The 21,905-nt window shown below is 45.5% G+C and overlaps 1 protein-coding gene across 1 annotated transcript in view; it reads right to left on the minus strand.

The window, feature by feature from the left end:
- The window catches only part of TTC27 (tetratricopeptide repeat domain 27), a 747,788-nt gene that overhangs the window by 478,434 nt on the left and 247,449 nt on the right, over window positions 1-21,905 (minus strand). Inside the window, exon 8 of the mRNA XM_082252288.1 lies at window positions 8,953-9,086. Within this exon, the coding sequence (XP_082108414.1) occupies window positions 8,953-9,086 (134 nt within the window). The remainder of the gene's footprint in view (window positions 1-8,952; window positions 9,087-21,905) is intronic.

Genomic DNA, 21,905 nt, shown 5'->3' on the forward strand with positions numbered 1-21,905 from the left:
TATGGTCCCCTGGACTTATTTGGTGCCCGAGCTGGGGCCCTGCAACTGTGCCCACTCGAAGATTGCCATACTGCACCAAGCTGACCTAAATTATGGGCCTAGTGGTACCTGAACCCTGGTGGCTAGGGGCCTCAAACGTGGCAGGGGCCACATGCTTTTTTCAGGACCTTAATTGTTACAGGGACCTGCATAGGGGTCGATTTGGCTAACCACTATGGAATACAGGAACTGCAGAGCAGCGCTATACAGATACTGCTGAATAGCTAAGAGTCCAGCTAAGAGTCCAGGGATTCCTGCAATATCCAGCACTCCCCGCTGCATGGTACGGGCCGAGGGCCGCAAACTCTCAAGTGGCCCTGGAAATAGTTGACCAGTACATTTTGGGCTAGCGACTCCAAAATGCTTGGTAAAGGGAGCCCTCCCCTACCTCCGTGCAAAATATGGCCCCCCAGACTAATTTGGGGCCCGAGCTATTTCCAGGGCCACTTGAGAGTTTGAAAGCATGTGGCCCCTGCCACGTTTGAGGCCCCTAGCCACCAGGGTTCAGGTACCACTAGGCCCATAATTTAGGTCAGCTTGGTGCAGTATGGCAATCTTCGAGTGGGCACAGTTGCAGGGCCCCAGCTCGGGCACCAAACAAGTCCAGGGGACCATATTTGGCACAGTGGTAGGGGAGATCTTCCTTTACCACTCTGAAAATGTTGGAGTAGCTAGCCTGAAATTTTCTGGTCAACTTTTTCAGGGGCCTTTTGGGAGTGTGTGCCCCTGGGGCAGTACCGTGGAGAAGGGACTGCTGGAAACCATATTAATCCCAATATTCTTAGCTATCCAATGTTACCTGCGGAGCAGGGCTCACTGGTACCTATGTTCTACAGTATTTGTGCAAATTTGACGCCCATGCCAGTCCTCGTGAAAATTAGGCATCGTCCACAAAAAAATTTGTGTGTGACCCTGGGGGTCAGCTAGTATCCCTGTACCAAGTTTGGTGACCATATCCCCCCGTGATTTGGGTACCACAGGGCACTAAATTTATGGTACATTGGCCCGCTATGTTAATCCATGACTCTGATGGGGGTGGGAATTTGAGGGGGCCACAGCCCAGGCCCTGAAAGAGTCCAGGTTCCCTGAACATGTTTGGGGCCCACGTTGTGGCCCCTCCAAAATTCCCTACTGCGCCATATATTACCATAGGCTAGGCCAAACTAGCCTAAATCTAGGGCCCCACGGTAGCGGAACGATGTTGCCCAGGGGCACCAAACTTGGTATAGGGTTACTAGAGGACCCCCAGGGGCCACAAAATTTTTTTGGGGCCAATGCTTAATTTTCATGAGGACCTTCATGGGGGTGGAATTTGCCCAACCACCGCAGGACATAGGAACTGCAGAGCCAGGCTCTGCAAATATTGTTAAATAGCTAAGAGTCCAGAGATTCCTGCAGTACTCACCAATCCCCACTCCGCATTAGTGCCCGAGGGCCACACACTCCCAAGGGGCCCCCTAAAAAGCTGACCATAAAACTTCAGGCTAGCGACCTCAAAAATGTAGAGGTGTTAAAGGAAGACCTTCCCTACCTCTGGGCCTCTGGACTAATTTGGGGCCCGATCTGTGGCCCCTCAAATTCCTGATCGCGGCTGAACCATAGATTAACATAATGGGCCAGGCTAGCTTAAATGTAGGGCCCTGTGGTAGCCAAACCACGGTGCTCAGGGGCACCAAATTTGGCACATACATTTGTTTGGGGCCAATGCTTTATTTTCACAGGGACCTGCATTGGGGTAGACTTTAGCTGACCACCGCAGAATAGTCCAATGGTATCCAGCACTCCCTGCTGTGCCGTATGGCCCGGGAGCCACATACTCTCAAGGGGCCCTAGAAAAAGTTGATCAGGAAATTTTGAGCTAACTAACCCCAAAATGTTTGGGGTGGTAAAGGAAGGACCCCCCTACCTCTGTGCCAAATATGGCCCCCGGACTCATTTGGGGTCCTAGCTGTAGCCCCTCAAATTTCCAGACTAAGACTCTGCCATAGATTAACATAGCAGGCCAAGCTTCTATAAATGTAGAGCCCAAACCACGGGGGTTCAGGGCACCATACTTGGCAAACTTATACTAGAGGACCTCCAGTAGCCACACACATTTTTTGGGGGCAATGCCTAATTTTCACAGAGACTGGCATTGTGATCGAGTTTGGCCAAATATTGCAGAACATAAGTAATGCAAAGCCCCGCTTTACGGGTAATATCGGATAGCTAAGACTATGGGGATTAAGTACTTGTCGACCAGGGCATAGCCCAATGATGGCTACAGCGTGGTCGGCCTATTCTGGGAGGGCGTACAGAGACATCCGAATCGCGCTTCCCACGGATTGTGTTAAAGGGCCAACGACAGGGGCCATTTACCATGTGATCGCTCCATCCAATGACAGAGCGATCATTTGTCAACAGAACGCTGCATGTCTGGTTTAGCTCTCTCTTCGCACGCTGTACACACCGATGGGCACCGCCCCTACCTCATCCATGCCCATCTCTGCCTCATCCATGCCCATCTCTGCCCTATTTATGCCCACCTGTGTCTCATGCCCATCTGTGTCTAAATCATGCCAATGAGTGCCTCCTCATTTGTGCCTCATCAGTGTGTCCCTCATCATGCAGCCTGTATCCCCCTGTCATTCAGCCTCTTTCCCCGCCGTCATTCAGCCCCTGTCCCTGCCGTCATCCACCCTGTGTCCCCGCCGTCATGCAGTTCATGTCCCCCCGCCGTAATTTGGCCTGTGTCGGTGCCTCTGTCAGAGTCCTCCTTTACATCCAGTGTGTCCCTGTCAGAGTCCTCCTTTACATCCAGTGTGTCCCTGTCAGAGTCCTCCTTTACATCCGTGTCCCCATTAGAGTGCTCCTTTACATCTAGTGCTTCCCTATCAGAGTCCCCCTTTACATCAGTGTCCCAGTCAGAGTCCCCCTTTACATCAGTGTCCCCGTCAGAGTTCCCCTTTACATCAGTGTCCCCGTCAGAGTCCCCCTTTACATCCAGTGTTCCCGTTAGAGTCCTCCTTTACATCAGTGTCCCTATCAGAGTGCCCCGTTATGTGTCCCAGTCACATAGCTCCTTTATGACCCACGGTCAGAGTGCCCCTTTATTATTGCAGTCGGCATGCCCCTTTAGTATTCCAGAGTGCCCTTTTATTATTGCAGTCGGCGTGCCCCTTTAGTATTTCAGAGTGCCCCTTTAATGTGTCCCATATGAGTACTGATCGTAGTATTTCAGAGTGCCCCCTTTAATGTGTCCCATATGAGTACTGATCGTAGTATTTCAGGGTGCCCCTTTAGTATTCCAGAGTGCCCTTTTATTATTGCAGTCGCGTGCCCCTTTAGTATTTCAGAGTGCCCCTTTAATGTGTCCCATATGAGTACTGATCGTAGTATTTCAGAGTGCCCCTTTAATGTGTGCCATATGAGTTATATATAGCTATATATATATATATATATATATATATATATATATATATATATATATAGTAACTATATATATATATATATATATAGTAACTATATATATATATATATACATACATACTATATATAGTATATATATATATATATATATATATATATATATACTATATATATATATAAATATACTATACTATATATATACTATAATATACTATATGAGTACTGATCATAGTATTTCAGGGTGCCCCTTTAATGAGTTATATATAGCTATATATATATAGTAACTATATATATATATATATATATATATATATATATATATATATATATATATATAAATATACTATATAATATACTATAGTATACTATACTACTATAATATATATAATATAATATACTATATATAGTATATGTATAGTATATATATAGTATAGTGTATATATATATATATATATATATATACACTATATATACTATAATATACTATATAATATACTATACTACTATAATATATATATAATATAATATACTATATATAGTATATATATATATACACTATATATATATATATATATATATATATATATATATATATATATATATATATATATATATATATATATATATATATATATATATACACTATATATATATATATATATACACACTATATATATATATATATATATATATATATATATATATATATATATATATACACTATATACATATATATATAATATATATATATATATATATATATATATATATATATATATATATATATATATATACTATATATATAACTATATATAACTATATATATATAATATATATATATATATATATATATATATATATATATATTATATATATATATATATTAGTTACATATAGCGAGTTAGAATGTTCATATGTGTATTAGTTACATATAGCGAGTTAGAATGTTCATATGTGTAATCATCGTACAGAGCGAGTTAGAATCTGACATTAGATTCTTCCCCGCTCTGTCTCTCGTCGAGAAATGCCCCCAACGGACTGCGCACGCGCTACAGAGCGAGTCAGAATCTGACATTAGATTCTTCCCCGCTCTGTCTCTCGTCGGATTGTGCCCCCGACGGACTGCGCATGCGCCAACCCCAGCCGATCAGCTGTTCTGACAGGGTGACGTCACTTACGGAGCATGCGCAGTCCGACCCGGGCATTATCCGACGGAGGGCATTCCTCGACACGACACCGGCCGCCCAAAGTCTCTGGGCTCCAAGTCCCAATGGCTGTCCGTGGGGCACATGCGCAGTAGCGCAATCCCACGGACACAGGGACTGGACGCAGAGACACTTGTACTTTATATGTATAGATTATTTAGTATACTTAGAGCAGAAGGAGCTATATATATATATATATATATATATATATATATATATATATTATTTTTTTTTAAATTTAGTATACTCAGAACAGAAGGATATATTTATATATATATATATATATATATATATATATATATATATTTTAATACTAATATTTCATATTTGGTTTTTAATATGTATCTTTAGTATTTCGTTATATTTTGTATTTCTTAATTTCTAATTATTTATTATTTATTTTTATAATTATTATTTAGTATACTTAGAACAGATTACACGGCCGCTGTCCTGTCGGATAATGCCTCCCCGCCTCCTCTCAGTCAGCTGTTCGCTATAATTATTCTTCCCGCACTGTCTCCCGTCGAAAAATGCATCTGATGGACTGTGCACGCGCAATAATGATGTCAACCCCAGCTGACTGGAGCAGTCAGCTGGAGTGACATAATTTACCATGCATGCGCAGTCCGTCAGATGCATTTTTCGACGGGAGGCATTGTCCGACAGGAACCCGGCTGCCCTAAGTCTCTGCGCTCCAAGTCCCAACGGCTGTCTGTGGGGCACATGCGCAGTAGCGAAATCCCATGGACACAGGGACTGGACGCAGACACTTGGACTTTATATGTATATAGATACAGAGGGGATTGTAGTGTATGGGGGGGGAGATTATAGTGTATGGGGGGGGGGAGATTATAGTGTATGGGGGAGTGTATGGGGGAGGGGTTCTACAGTGTATGGGGGAGGGGTTCTACAGTGCATGGGGGAGGGAGGGGATTGAAGCGTGGGGGGGAGGGAGGGGATTGTAGTGTATGGGGAGGGGTTTGTAGTGTATGGGGAAGGGAGGGGATTGTAGTGTATGGGGAAGGGAGGGGATTGTAGTGCATGGGGGTGGGAGGGGATTGTAGTGTATGGGAGAGGGAGGGGATTGTAGTGTGGGGGGAGGGAGGGGATTGTAGTGTATGTGGGGGAGGGGATTGTAGTGTATGGGGGGACAGAGGGGATTGTAGTGTATGGGGGGAGATTATAGTGTATGGGGGAGGGGTTCTACAGTGCATGGGGGAGGTAGGGGATTGTAGTGTATGGGGGGACGGAGGGGATTGTAGTGTATGGTGGGGGAGATTATAGTGTATGGGGAGGGGTTCTACAGTGTATGGGGGAGGGAGGTGATTGAATCGTTGGGGGAGGGAGGGGATTGTAGCGTGGGGGGGAGGGAGGGGATTGTAGCATGGGGGGGAGGGAGGGGATTGTAGTGGGGGGGAGGGAGGGGATTGTAGTGTATTGGGGGAGGGAGGGGATTGTAGTGTATGGGGAGGGGATTGTAGTGTATGGGGAAGGGAGGGGATTGTAGTGTATGGGGAAGGGAGGGGATTGTAGTGTATGGGGGGAGGGGATTGTAGTGTATGGGGGAGGGGATTGTAGTGTATGGGGGGGGTTGTAGTGTATGGGGGGAGGGGATTGTAGTGTATGGGGGGGAGGGGATTGTAGTGTATGGGGGAGGGGGAATTATAGTGTATGGGGGAGGGAGGGGATTGTAGTGTGGGGGAAGGGAGGGGATTGTAGTGTATGGGGGAGAGAGGGGATTGTAGTGTAAGGGGGAGGGAGGGGATTGTAGTGTATGGGGGGAGGGGATTGTAGTGTATGAGGGAGGGAGGGGATTGTAGTGTTTGGGGGAGGGAGGGGATTGTAGTGTATGGGGGAGGGAGGGGATTGTAGTGTATGGGGGAGGGAGGGGATTGTAGTGTATGGGGAGGGAGGGGATTGTAGTGTATGGGGGAGGGAGGGGATTGTAGTGTTTGGGGGAGGGAGGGGATTGTAGTGTTTGGGGGAGGGAGGGGATTGTAGTGTATGGGGGAGGGAGGGGATTGTAGTGTATGGGGAGGGGATTGTAGTGTATGGGGAAGGGAGGGGATTGTAGTGTGTGGGGGGGAGGGAGGGGATTGTAGTGTGGGGGGGAGGGTATTGTAGTGTATGGGGGGGGAGGGAGGGGATTGTAGTGTATTTTTTTCCTATTGGATGATCCACTGTTCTGTGTCCTACAATCCCCTCCCTCCCCCATACACTACAATCCCCTCCTTCAAACACTACAATCCCCTCCCTCCCTCATATACTACAATACCATTTTGGGGTCTAAAGCACCTTTGGTTTGCCCGTGACAGCAATTTTCCCGCGGCGGTGTGTGCGTCCCAACGGTTGTCTGTGGGGCACATGCGCAGTAGCGCAATTCCACGGACACAGGGACAGACGCAGGGACACTTGGGTTTTATTAATATAGATATGACATGGAGACCCATACCCCTCTGGGTGTTTGCACATGTGTGCTTTTCTTTTTTCCATAGGCCAGTGCCACAGCTCCTGGAACAGACACATCCCTGGCAGCCCCCCAATTTGCAACACAGCACGCTAAATCTGGAGCTGACTTGTAAGTAACTCAGGGATGGATTCTTTTATTTCCCACTTTTTCTTTTTTGAGTTAACCATCAAACTACATTGGTATCTATATGTTCTTTGCAGATACGCACCTTGCATCCATTCCTGCAGAAGTGGAGTGAAATCCACTAAACACACGCGTCAAGCTTTTTTTAGATGCATTATAATAATGCGCTTACAGTGAAGTTTATTATCAACTTTCTGAGATCATTAATGATTGTAATATATATTTAATGATATGGATCAACAGCCAGCTCACAACTATTATACTTTATACTGTTGGGAGCATGAAATGACCCCACACCATAACCCCCGCCCCCCCCCCCCCCCCAAAATGATTTGGACCAGTGCACAAGGAAAGGTCCATAAAGAGGAACTTGACTGGTCTACATAGAGCCCTGACTTTAACCCAAAAGGAAAACCTATGGGATGAATTAGAGTGGGGACTGCGAGCCAAGCCTTTCTTATCCACATCAGTGCCTGACTTCACAAATGCGATTCTGAAATAATGGTCAAACATTCCCATAGACACACTCCTAAACCTTGTGGACAGCCTTCCCAGAGGAGCTGAAGTTGTTATAGCTGCAAAGGAAGGGCCAACCCTTTATTATACACTATGGACTAAGACTGGGATGCCATAAAAGTTCATGTGCGTGTAAAGGCAGGTGTCCCAAAACCTTTGACAATATAGTGTATATTAAATTAAAAAACAAAATGTATTTAAAAATATTTTTAATCCAGAAATCAAAAAATAAATAATATATAAAACACAAAAAAAATCTCTTTAAAACATGAATTTGGGATCACTTTGCTCTATTTTACTCTTCGGCACATGAAATGTACTATGTGAGTGAAAAGGACAGGAAAAAATACACATAACATATGTAGTGATGTCCTGCAATCCTTAATTTGGCTAATAAATTTGTCTATTATAATTATTAAACAAGCTATTGAAGCAGCTCAGGAAAGTGAGATGCATTATCAGTCAACATAATGACCTTGTAGACTGTAAAACTAAACACGTACTTATGGCTAAAACAAGTGCTGTTAATGATCCCCTATTATGTCTTCACAGCACCCACACTTAAACTCTGGCTGGTGATTTTTACTACGAAAATGCAGATCTCAATAAAGATGGTATAAAAAATATATTGCGCTTTATGAAATTCTATGTAATGTTTAAGACAGTCTTTCAATAATTTATAGTATTAATATCTTTGCTTCCCCTCCTGAATTGAACATGCATATAAATTTGCGTCTTCTGGGCATATTCATTTTTAACTCACTGGTAGTGTCTGATGTCTCTGTTTTTCTCATACTATTAACTTATTGTTTAGCATTAACAAAAAACAGGAAAAATTATAAACTGCCAGATTACTTCCTAAATGTGATCTTATTGTTGAATATATTTAAATGACAATAAAATTATTTATTTTTTGTTTCTATGGGATCATCCTGTAAGTACATAAAGCATATGTAACAAAAGACACAGAATAAACTAAAGAGAGGTGAAAATGATTTGCTAGGGGTTGCTGCATTACTAAATTATTATTTCTAACTGTACTGCCACAACAAATGAGCCAATGCACTTTCTACTCTTAATGATCAGGTTATAAAAACAGAAATCAGTAAAGCACGGCAGTTCTGAAAACTCAGTGCGGAGATGAAATGGTTAATAAAGACGGAAGAATGATTGGCATCACGTTTTCCTTACCCTGGGCAAGTTCTCCACGGGGGTTGGAGCGGGCGTCAGTCCATTGCGTAAGATGGAATCCCCTTCCCTTTGTACATCTATAACAAGTTGAGCCAAGTCGTTTTCCTGAAATCTCGTACGTTTCCCCAAAGCACCTGCAGGAAATAAAGACATGATTCATAACAATATTCTAGCTGTCAAAAAACAGTCCTAGCCTTCTGTCTCTCTTGTTTTGCTGAATAGGAAAATGAAAATGTCACCAATGAGTTGTTTAACCCTTTCAGGATAAGGGTAAGAGGACTGCAAACACAGTCATTGCAGGTGACAAGTGGCCAGCTCTGTGACTAAGGCAGTCTGCAGCAATGTAATGATTCTTTAGCACTTATACCTAATAATTCTGTGGGGACTCTCCCACACAGCACAAGGAAGGAGAAACGCTAGCCGACATAATCCTTTGTTCCAAAAGTCTCATATAAGAAAAATAATCAAACACTTAGATTATGCTGATTTATCTATCAAAGACTAGATCTTCATTTGAAAACAATAACGCTATTGCTCTTGTACTTGTCTCTGTGCACAGAACAGTTTAATTTCTGTGCAGGTTTTACGATGCTAAAGACAGATAAAAATAAAGAGAGACTGGTAAGAAGAATGCTATGGAATGAATTCCTGCAAATGTACTGCATGTTAAAAATTTCCTCTGAGGACAGCATTTTTCTCCAATGCACATCAGTGTATATGCAGTACACATACAGTACACAAAAAAGTGGCACCATGGGGTTGATTTACTAAAACTGGAAATTGCAGAATGTGGGGCACCTATGTATGGTAGCAAATCACCTTGTTCAATTAAAGTGATTGTAAAGTCTCTTTTTTTTTTATACCAAACATGATATACTTCTCTCTCTGTGCAGTTGGTTTTGCACAGGGCAGCCCAGATTCTCCTCTTCTTGGGTCCCTCTTCACTGCTCCTGGCCCCTCCCTCCTGTTGAGTGCCCCCATAGCAAGCATCTTTCTATGGGGGCACCTGAGCCGAGCTTCAGCTCTGTGTGTCCATTCAGACACAGAACTGCTGTTTTGCAGGTGCTGGGTGGCTGCTACACACAGTAGGCTTTTTATCTTAATGCATAGAATGCATTAAGATAAAAAAAAACCTTCTGCCTTTACAACTCCTTTAAGCTTTGACAAAAACAACTGGACTTGTCCAGTTCACTGTTTGCGGGCTTTCTTGTGCATCATCTTTAGAAGACGCTTCCTTCTGGAACGACAGCCATGCAGACCAATTTGATGCAGTGTGCGGCGTATGGTCTGAGAACTGACAGGCTGACCCCCCACCCCTTCGACCTCTGCAGCAATGCTGGCATCACTCATACGTCTATTTCCCAAAGACAACATCTGGATAGGACGCTGAGCACGTGCACTGAACTGCTTTGGTCGACCATGGTGAGATCGATTCTGAGTGGAACCTGTCCTGTTAAACCGCTGTATGGTCTTAGCCACCAAGCTGCAGCTCAGTTTCAGCGTCTTGTCTTTATGTAGAGCAACAATTCTTTTTTTTTCAGATCCTCAAAGTTCTTTGCCATGAGGTGTCATGTTGAACTTCCAGTGACCAGTATGAGAGAGTGAGAGCGATAACACCAAATTAAACACACCTAAGACCTTGTAACACTAACAAGCTACATGACACCGGGAAGAAAAATAGCTAATTAGGTCCAATTTGGACATTTTCACTTAGGGGTGTACTCACTTTTGTTGCCAACGGTTTAGACATTAATGGCTATGTGTTGAGTTATTTTGAGGGGACAAAAAATTTACACTGTTATACAAGCTGTACACTCACTACTTTACATTGTAGAAAAGTGTCATTTCTTCATTGTTGTCACATAAAAAGATTTAATAAATTAATTACAAAAATGTGAGGAGTGTATTCACTTTTCTAAGATACTGTACATAAGAGATCCATATAGTGAACTTGGTGTTGGGATATTCACTTTAAGGTCATCACAGAGAACCAGAGGCACTCTTTATGTCTAGAGGAAAAGAGATTTAATCTCCAAATACGGAAAGGTTTCTTCATAGTAAGAGCTGTGATAATGTGGAATAGACTCCCTCAAGAACTGTTCTGGCCAGCTCAGTAGATTGCTTTAAAAAAAAAGGCCTCGATTATTTTCTAAATATACATAATATATCTGGGTACTAACATTTATAGGTAAAGTTGATCCAGTAAATATCCGATTGCCCCTCAGGAGATTAGGAAGGATTTTATGTCCGCTGCTGTAGCAAATTGGATAATGCTTTGCTGGGGGTTTTCCCCTTCCTCTGGATCAACTGTGGGTATAGGATTGTGTATATGGGATTGTATGATTTTTTTTTTTGTTTTCTCTTTTATTTGTTGAACTAGATGGTATTGTGTCTTTTTTTAACCTGACTATGTAACTATGCCAGTATTTTGTTGAACCACCTTTTGCTTTAATTACAGCCTTTAGTCTATTGGAATATGCCTCCACTAACTTTGCACATTTAGACTTTGCAATATTTACCCACTCTTCTTTGCAGAACTGCTCAAGTTCAGTTACACTTGATGGTGACCATTTGTCTTCAAGTCATTCCACAGATTTTCAATGTGCTTTAAGTCAGGTATTTTGCCCCCTCCATTTTCCTTCTATCCTGAAGTGCTCCATTCCCTGCTGCAGAGAAACACCCCCATAACAGGATATTACCACCTCCATGTTTTACTGTAGGAAGGGCTTTATTTGGATGGTTAGCTGTATTGTATTTCCGCCAGATGTCATCTGACCATAACAACTTTTTCCATGTGGCCTCAGAATCTTGAAGGTGCATTAAAGGTGGTCAGATGAGACTAAATTTGAATGATTTGGCCTCAACACCAAATGGTATGTCTGGCGGAAATCTAAAACAGCTCACCATCCAAATATCACCATTCCTGTAGTAAAGCATGAAGGTGGTAATATCCTGTTATGGGGTTGTTCCTCTGCAGCAGGGACTGGAGCACATATCAGGATAGAAGAAAAATGGATGGGGCAAAATACCTTCAAATTCTTCAGAAAAATCTGCTGCCCTCTGCCATAAAGTTGTCAATGGGAAGAAAGTTTACCTTCCATCATGGCAATGATTCAAAGCACATAGCAAAAATGACCACACCTGGCTGAAAGAGAAAAAACTGAATTTTTGTAAAATCTTACCTGTAAAATTCCTTTCTCTGAGTCCTCCGACAGTCGCCGCCTCTTCATATTCGTCACATATGGGGTATTAGACTTTGCTCCGAAGGAGTAGCTAGGCAACAGAATATGTTAATAAAGCTTTTAACATATCCAACATATCCCACCCTCAAGGGGTGGTCCCCTCAGTCAATACCCTCCTACTTCCTGCAACCATATCTCAGTTTTAGTGGAATAGCAGTAGAGTATACAACCAAACCCCAAAAGAGGGGCGGGGGCGGCGACTGTCGGAGGACTCAGAGAAAGGAATTTTACAGGTAAGATTTTACAAAAATTCAGTTTTCTCTTACGTCCTCCGACAGTCGCCGCCTCTTCATATTCGTCACATATGGGGACGTCCCAAAGCAGTGCAAACATGAGGGGTGGGAAACACATCCGCGCCGAAAGGCAACGCAGTTTCCACATCAAGAAAGGAACCTTACCAAAGGAAGGAAACCAGCTGGGCAACAGCAAAAAACAAGTGCTCAACAGGAGCAACAACCCAGGAAAAGGCAAAAACCAGGGGATACAAAACTTATCCCAACAGCCAGGAGTCCCCAACAAGGGACCCTAGGGAACAGCCGCACTAAGAACCTTGCGGCCAAAGGAAGCATCCGCCGATGCCCGAACATCTACTTTGTAGAATTTTGTGAAAGTGTGCACGGTCGACCAAGTCGCCGCCTTACACACCTGGGCTACAGAAGCCCCATGACGACAGGCCCAAGACGTACTCAGAGATCTAGTAGAGTGCGCCTTCACAGGCACAGGGGGAACCTTCCCCTGCAAGGCATAGGCCTGTTCAATGGTCTGTCTGATCCATTTAGCGATGGTAGAGGCCGAAGCCGCCATGCCCTTCCGAGGACCCTCTGGAAGAACAAACAAGGAGTCCGTTTTACGAAAAGACTCAGTCGATCGAAGGTAAACCCTGATCGCCCGAACAACATCCAAAGAGTGCAATCTCACCTCCTGTGGATGATTAGGCTTCGTGCACAACGAAGGCAAGACAATGTCCTCATTAAGATGGAATTCCGAAACACGTTTCGGAAGAAAGGAAGGATTAGGTCGCAAGACCACCTTATCCAAATGAATAACCAAGTACGGAGACTTGCAGGACAAAGCCGCCAGCTCCGACACTCTGCGAGCCGAAGTGATCGCCACCAAAAAGGCGACCTTTTTGGACAACATAGACAACGAGATCTCCCTGATCTGTTCAAAAGGAGCACGTTGTAACACAGATAGCACGAGATTCAAGTCCCAAGGGGGCAGAGGATCCCTCCTAGGAGGAACCAGATGCCGCACACCCTGAACAAAGGTGCCAACCAAAAGGTTGGATGCCACGGGACGTTGAAACAGAACGGCCAGAGCAGACACCTGACCCTTTATCGTAGCCAGCGCCAAGCGCTGATCAACACCCGCTTGAAGGAAAGACAGCACACGGGACACCGAGTACGTGCGGGGTGAAAACCCCCTGGACTCACACCAGGCAAAATAGGCCTTCCAAGTACGGTAGTAAACCTTCCCAGAGGAAGACTTCCTCGCGTTGATTAAAGTATGAACGACCTCCGGAGAGAGACCCCTCTCCTTCAGGACCTCGGTTTCAACAGCCAGGCCGTCAAAGCCAGCGACTGTAAAGCAGGATGGTATATCGGTCCTTGAGACAGTAGATCGTCTCGAAGAGGCAGACGCCACGGGGCGTCGACCGCCAGATTCACGAGGTCTGCGTACCAGGACCGGCGAGGCCAGTCCGGTGCCACAAGAATCACCGCGTTGCGTTCCGATTGAAACCTGCGAAGGAACCTGGACAGCAACTGGATCGGTGGAAACGCATACATCAGTCTGTACTGATGCCACGGGGCCACTAACGCGTCCGACGCGTCTGCCCGAGGGTCGCGCGTCCGTGCCACGAACCTCCTCACCTTGTTGTTGAGACGTGACGCGAACAGGTCCACATCTGGAAGACCCCACTTCGCGCACAACATCTGGAAGACAGCCGGGTGGAGAGACCATTGCCCCTGATCCAGGGTCTGGCGACTCAGATAGTCCGCCTGCCAGTTCTCCACCCCCGGAATGTGAACCGCCGTTATCGCCGGGACATGAGTCTCGGCCCAAGACAGAATGTCGGCCACTTCCCGAGCCGCTCGGGCACTCCTGGTGCCCCCTTGGTAGTTGATGTAGGCCACCGCCGTGGCATTGTCCGTCTGCACCCGAACCGGGCAGCCCTGCAGCCGGTCCGTCCAGCGACGAAGACAGAGACTTATCGCACGCAATTCCAGAATGTTGATCGGAAGGGAGGACTCCCCCTCCGACCAAGTTCCCTGGGCGGACAGAACGCCCAGAACACCACCCCAGCCCGACAGGCTGGCATCCGTGGAGATTACCGTCCACGAGATAGGACGAAACGACTTGCCCCCGGACACCATCGGGGACTGGAGCCACCACAGAAGGTCTTTTCTGGTGCGATGACTCAACGAGATCTGAAGATCCAGAGATTGAGGTCGCCCGTCCCACTTGGACAGGATCTCCGCTTGGAGACCCCGCGTGTGAAACTGGGCGAAGGGAATCGCCTCGAAGGCCGAGACCATCAATCCCAGACATCTCATGCACGTCCGTAGAGACGAGTGCGGAACGTCCCGGAGGGACCTGACTTCCTCCTGAAGAGTTCTGAGTTTGTCTTCCGGCAGGAAGACCTTCGCCTGCACCGAGTCCAAAATCATTCCCAGGTAGGGAAGACGAACAGACGGACTCAGTGCCGACTTTGGAAAATTTATCGTCCAACCAAACTCCTGCAGAGTTTGCATCGTGACAGACAGGTCCTGCTCCAGACCCTGGCTGGTCGCAGACCGAACCAGAATGTCGTCCAGATACCCCAGGACAGAAATGCCCTGGGCCCTCAATAATGCCAGAACCGGTGCAAGCACCTTGGTGAAGACCCGCGGAGCCGAGGCGAGGCCAAAAGGCAACGCCACGAACTGGTAGTGATCCTCCGCAATGGCAAATCGAAGGAACCTCTGGTGACCCTCGAAGATAGGGATGTGAAGATACGCATCCTTCAAATCGATGGAGGCCATGAATTCCCCCGGAACCAGGGCAGCCACCACCGACCGCAGGGATTCCATGCGGAACTTGCGAACCCGCACAGAGCAGTTCAGAGCCTTCAAGTCCAGAATCGGACGAACCTTGCCCTCCTTCCTGGGCACGGTGAACAGGTTTGAATAAAACCCCCGAAATCTGTCCCGATGAGGCACCGGAACCACCACTCCCTGAGCCCTCAGGTCCTGCACCGCCAGGTGTAGGTCCCGCAGGCGCTCCGGAGACAGATGAAGATTTGAAGGAAAAAATCTGCTCTCCGGCCGAGAGAGAAACTCGATCTTGTAACCAGACCGAACGATTTCCTGAACCCATCTGTCCCGCACACGGGCCAACCAGGGCTGAAGAAAACCGAGCAAGCGTCCCCCCACCCCAAAACTGGGTGAGGGCGCCCCTTCAGGCCGAACTGTTATGGGCTGCAGGTCCGGATTGGCCGGACTTCTGCTTACCAGACCAGGGCTTCTTCTGAGAGCCTTGACCTTTGAACGGCTTGCCCTTGTAGTGCGGCCGAAAGGCACGAAAGGACCCCTGAGGGGGCCGAAAATTAGCATGCTTCTTCCCAGAAGCCCCCTTAGCCTTGGGGAAATGAGGCAAGAGAGTGCTCTTACCCCCGGTGATTCCCTTAATCAACACATCCAGGGACTCCCCAAAAAGGCGAGACCCATCATAAGGCAGATTGGCTAAGGTCTTACGCGAAGATTGGTCCACCGACCAACATTTTAACCAAACCAGGCGGCGAGACAACACCGCCACACTGTGCACCCGTGCAGCCAACGGAATCAGGTCCAGGTCCGCATCACACAGATACATGACACCCTGGTGGATCTGATCCACCATATCCAGGGTCGCCGGCGAGGCCGAGTCGGCCACCAAGACGCGCCTAAGCATCTGCGTCCAACTTGCGATCGCCTGGGCCGCCATGAGAGAAGCAAACAGAGCTTTAAGCATAGAACCCGTAACAGAATACGTATGACGGGCCAGAGACTCCAGTCTCCTATCTGTGGCATCACGGAAAATGGGTGAACCCTCTGCAGGAATCGCAGTGGCTTTGTTCAAAACCGCAATCGCATGATCCACCGGTGGAGGCACGCACCACCTTTCATCAGTGGCAGGTGAAAAAGGATAACGCAGCTTGAATCTACTTGGTACCGCAAAAGGTTTGCGCAGATCGCGCCATTGATCCTTAACAGCGCGCTGAAAATCAGCATTGCAGGGGAAAACCTGTGGCGTCCTGCGTTTCCTCTGCGTCCCATAAGCCGCCAAGGCAGCGGGGGGACACACTTCGTCCTGCAAACGCAGCGTTTGCTTAATAGAAGCAATCAACTCATCCATGATTGCAAGCTCTTCAGGCGAGCCAGGGGGAGAATTATCAACCCCCTCAACTTCAGCCTCCACCTCAGACCCCACTAGATCAAGAGAGGAGCGGGACCCCGATAGGGAAGCCCCTGCTAGAACAGCCCCATCACCTTCACCCTCAGAATCAGAGGAGAGCACAACTCTGGGCCTTTTGGTAGATTGAGCAGCCACCAGCATTTGCACCTGAGCAGCAAGGCCAGCCACAATAGTGGCTAAATCCCCCCCTGGGGGGGAAGCAGCGGTCCCCTGGCTTTCCACCAATACTGTAGGAAATTTGCCCTCCTGAGAATCCATTGCCCCTGTAATGCCAGACAACCAAGGGTTAACTGCCCCTTTTAGCAAGCGCGGCAAGCGCAGCCCACCGCGTCACACTCAAGCACAATGAGACCCCCACAGGGATATGTAAACTGAACACAGGCAATGGATAGCAAGAAACAGAAGGATAAAACCTGAGGAGACCCTCGCCGCTGCTGCTGCCTCGATCGGTGTTCCTGGGAAGAGGAAGTGATGCTGCTAGGGCGCTCTATGTAAACCTATGGAGGCTACAAGAAAATGGCCGCCATGCATGTAAAACATGCGGCCGGAGCGGGGGCAGGCAAAATGGCGTCTTTTGGCGCCGAAACCGTCGCTCCACAGTGCAGTAATGCACACGTCTGTATGTAAAAAAACAGAACCGATCGCCGCAGCGATCGCTGTAAGTGCCCAAACATGCCATAAAACATGCCCCACAGCACACAGCTTTCCACACTGATCATGCTGACACCCATAGTGTCACACAACTCCCCCCCCCCCCCTTGCAGCCCACAGCATGCAGCCGAGAGATAGGGAGACAAACAGTGTGCATAGAGACAGGTTACACAGTCCCAGACTGACACCCCTCCAGACAGACAGGTCCCCACATAAATACACTTACCTCACCATGGTGTGGGGGACCCGCACAGGCGAACAAGCCGCTACACATGAGGCAGGGAGAGTCGCATACAAGACGCTCCGAACGTGGGTTAAGAAACCGCACAGCGTCCAGTGAGGTAGCCACCTCACCAAGCATCCCTGCACCGAACAGGGATGGGTCGTTCACTATGCCAGGAGCGTTACCTGGCTGAACGCTCGATGGCAGACTGGGAAGCCACTGACCCACGACCTGCGACCAGGGGGATCAGCCCGAGACCCAGTCCGCATGATCCTCTTCGTCCGAAGAACTAACTAACGCTGATAAAACAACAGCTAAGTAAAGGTAGAGAGAAAAACTCAAACAAAATATTAAAAAGAAGAAAGAGTCTGGGACATAAAGTCCCAGCACAGAGAGAGCCAGCCACTCCTGACAAGCTAGACATTAAAACTGAGATATGGTTGCAGGAAGTAGGAGGGTATTGACTGAGGGGACCACCCCTTGAGGGTGGGATATGTTGGATATGTTAAAAGCTTTATTAACATATTCTGTTGCCTAGCTACTCCTTCGGAGCAAAGTCTAATACCCCATATGTGACGAATATGAAGAGGCGGCGACTGTCGGAGGACGTAAGAGAAAAGGTGAATGTCCTTGGGCATGGCTTAGTCAGAGCCCAAAACTAAGGTGATTGTAAAGTCTCGTGTTTTTTTTTTTTTTAAATAACAAATATGTTATACTTACTTCCTCTGTGCAGTGGTTTTGCACAGGGCAACCCGGATCCTCCTCTTCATGGGTCCCTCTTTGCTGCCCTTGGCCCCTCCCTCCTGTCGAGTGCCCCAACAGCAAGCAGCTTGCTATGGGGGTACCCAAGCTGAGCTGCAGCTCTGTGTGTCCATTCAAACACGGAGCTGCTGTTTGGCCCCACCCCCTCTCTCTCCTGATTGGCAAACTAACTTTGATTGACAACAGAGGGAGCCAATGGTGCCACTATTGTGTCTCAGTCAATCAGGAGGGAGAGTCCCAGGCAGCCGAGGGTCTTGAGGATATCGCTGGATAGAGATGGGGCTCAGGTAATTTTAAGGGGGTGCTGGGGCAGCTGTTACACACAAAAGCTTTTTTATCTTTGTGCATGAAGATAAAAAAAACTTCTGCCTTTACAACTCCTTTAAACCAGATTTAAAGTCTGTGAAATGACTTGAAGTCTGCAGACATAATCAAATTTAACTGAACTTGAGCAGTTCTGCAAAGAAGAGTGAGCAAATATTGCAAAGTCTAGATGTGCAAAGTTAGTAGAGACATATCCCAACAGACTAAAGGCTGTAAATAAAGCAAGATATGGTTTAACAAAATACTGACATAAGGGGGTGATCCTTTTTCCAACTCAGCGATGGTTTTTGATTTTTTTTTTTTTCTGACATGTTGGTGTTATATCTTCCACTTGGATGTTATAGGCTGGACTTGTAAATACAGCTGAATAAAACAAAAAAATGTGTCTGTCTTCATTTTAGGCTGCAAAGCAACAGAATGTGAATATTTTAAAGAAGGTGATTCTTATCTATTCCCACTGTAAAAGTGTTGGCTTAAAAAAAAGGGGGAAGGATTGTAAAACAAATTAGATCTTGGGGAGTCAATACCCATAAAATGCTGCAACAAGGTGTCAAGTGCATTCACACAGAATAGCTTTACATATATCATAATGTGTAAGTACATCATCATTTATCAGAATGTTCCCCTAGATGGGTGCTCTTGCTGAACCCCTTTTGGGTTTATAAATGCAATTCGTTTATGCTGGTAATATAACTGTAAAATCTTTATTTACATGCACTTGCTGGTTTATACACCATTTTTAATTTGTACTTCCATTTTTTGGAGGCTCTTTGATGGTCTCTATGGAGATTTTCATTTTTAGGGGTAAGAATGCTTTTAATGTTTTCATATCACTGAATTAAAAATAAATTATACATGTTTTACACAAGCAGTGAAGTTGATTTTTTTTAAAGGGATTGTGGTGGTCTCATATCCAAGTTTATCCCTGGCCAGCATGCAAGATGATGCAGTTCTAGTTTGGGTTAATTCTGGATTTACAAAACAAATGATTCCCTTACATAGAATGCTCACATTATTATGTATGTGCCTTTCTGATCATCCAGAGACTGAAAAAAGTGGTGTCAGTTTGGCTAAATGGGCAAATCTGAATACATATACAGTGCATCCAGAAAGTTTTCACAGTGCTTCACTTTTTCCACATTTTGTTATGTTACAGCCTTGTTCCAAAATTGAATAAATTCATTATTTTTCTCAAATTTCTACAAACAATACTCTAGAATGAAAATGTGAAAGAAGTTTGTTTGAAATCTTTGAAACTTTATTAAAAATAAAAATTGAAAAAAATCACATGTACAAAAGCATTTACAGTCTTTGCTCAATACTTTGTTGAAGCACCTTTGGCAACAATTACAGCCTCACGTCTTTTTGAGTACGATGCTACAAGCTGGACACACAATGTTTGCCTATTTTTGGGCAGTTTCTCCCATTCTTCTTTGCAGGACCTCTCAAGCTCCATCAGGTTGGATGGGGAGCATCAGTGCACAGATGTTCAATAAGGTTCAAGTCTGGGCTCTGGCTGGGCCACTCAAGGACATTCAAAGAGCTGTCCGGTGGCCATTCCTTTGTTATCTTGGCTGTGTGCTTAGGGTCGCTGTCCTGTTGGAAGATGAACCTTCACCCCAGTCTGAGGTCCAGAGCACTCTGGAGCAGGTTTTCATCAAGTATGTGTCTGTACATTGCTGCATTCATCTTTCCCTCGATCTGGACTAGTCTCCCATCCCCACGGCATGATTCTGCTACCACCATGCTTCACTGTAGGGATGGCATTAGCCAGGTGATGAGCGGTGCCTAGTTTCCTCCAGACATGACGCTTCCTATTCTGGTCAAAGAGTTCAATCTTTCTTTCATCAGACCACAAAATTTTGTTTCTCATGGTCTGAGAGCCCTTAAGATGCCTTTTGGCAAACTCCAGGTGGGCTGTCATATGCCTTTTACTGAGGAGTAGCTTCCGTCTTGCCATTCTACCAAACAGGCCTGATTTGTGGAATGCTGCAGAGATGTTTGTTCTTCTGGAAGGTTCTTCTCTCTCCACAGAGAAACGCTGGAGCTCTGTCAGATTGACCATCGGGTTTTTGGTCACCTCCTTGACTAATCCCCTTCTCCCCCAATCGCCATTTGGTTGGGCGGCCAGCTCTAGGAAGAGTCCTGGTGGTTCCAAACTTCTTCCATTTACAGATAATGGAGGCCACTGAGCTCACTGGGACCTTCAATGCTGCAGAACTTTTTCTGTACCCTTCCCCAAAACTGTGCCCTGATACAATCCTGTCTCGGAGGGCTACAGACAATTCCTTGGACTTCATGACTTGGTTTGTGCTCTGACATACACTTTTAACTGTGGGATATTGTAAAGACAGGTGTGTGCCTTTCCAAATCATGTCCAATCAACTGAATTTACCACAGGTGGACTTCAATCGAGTTGTAGAACCATCTCAAGAATAATCAGTGGAAACAGGATGCACCTAAGCTCACATTTGAGTGTCATGGCAAATGCTGTGAATACTTATGTACATGTGGCCTTTTCGTTTTTCATTCTTAACAAATTTACAAAGATTGCAAACAAACTTCTTTCACGTTGTCATTATGGGGTATTTTTTGTAGAATTTTGAGGAAAATAATATAATCCATTTTGGAATAAGGCTGTAACATAACAAAATGTGGAAAAAATGAAGCACTGTGAATATTTTTCAGATGTACTGTATGCAGATATGTGCATTCTGTGAAGAATAATACAATTTGCAAATCCAGACAATTAGGATTCAAGAACTACATGATTCCATAAATGCCAACAATTGCGAATCACCTGGGACACCCACAATTTCTTAGCAGCAGTCACAAAATTTTCTTGTCCCAGGCTGAGCCCCAAAAATTACCAATTGTCAAGGACAGCTGCGGGGCTGGTTACAAGTAGAACAAACACACTGCTGGGAACCAGAGATGTATAGTAACTAAGTAGAACTACTTCACTACTGTACTTAAGTACCGAAAGGTGGTATCTGTACTTTCCTGGAGTAGAATTTTTTTCTCCTACTTCCACTTTTACTTCACTACATTTTTTCAATGATTTCAATACTTCTACTCTGATATTTTTTTGTTGTGCTGCATAGTTACTCGTTACAATTATAAAAATGACCACTGCCAGAACAGTAGATGGCAGGTTTCATGAAGCTCAAAACATGTGTATTATCAGCGCATACGAAAATAAATGCTACTGTATGTATAAATAAAAGCTGCATTTGAAATAATAAAAAACAATATGATGTTAAAACTTTTGACTTCTTTCTTTAATAACTACCTAACACAGTACTTGTACTTTTACT

The sequence above is a fragment of the Pelophylax lessonae genome (genome assembly GCF_965119305.1).
Source record: "Pelophylax lessonae genome assembly, chromosome: 3".
Taxonomy (NCBI): domain Eukaryota; kingdom Metazoa; phylum Chordata; class Amphibia; order Anura; family Ranidae; genus Pelophylax; species Pelophylax lessonae.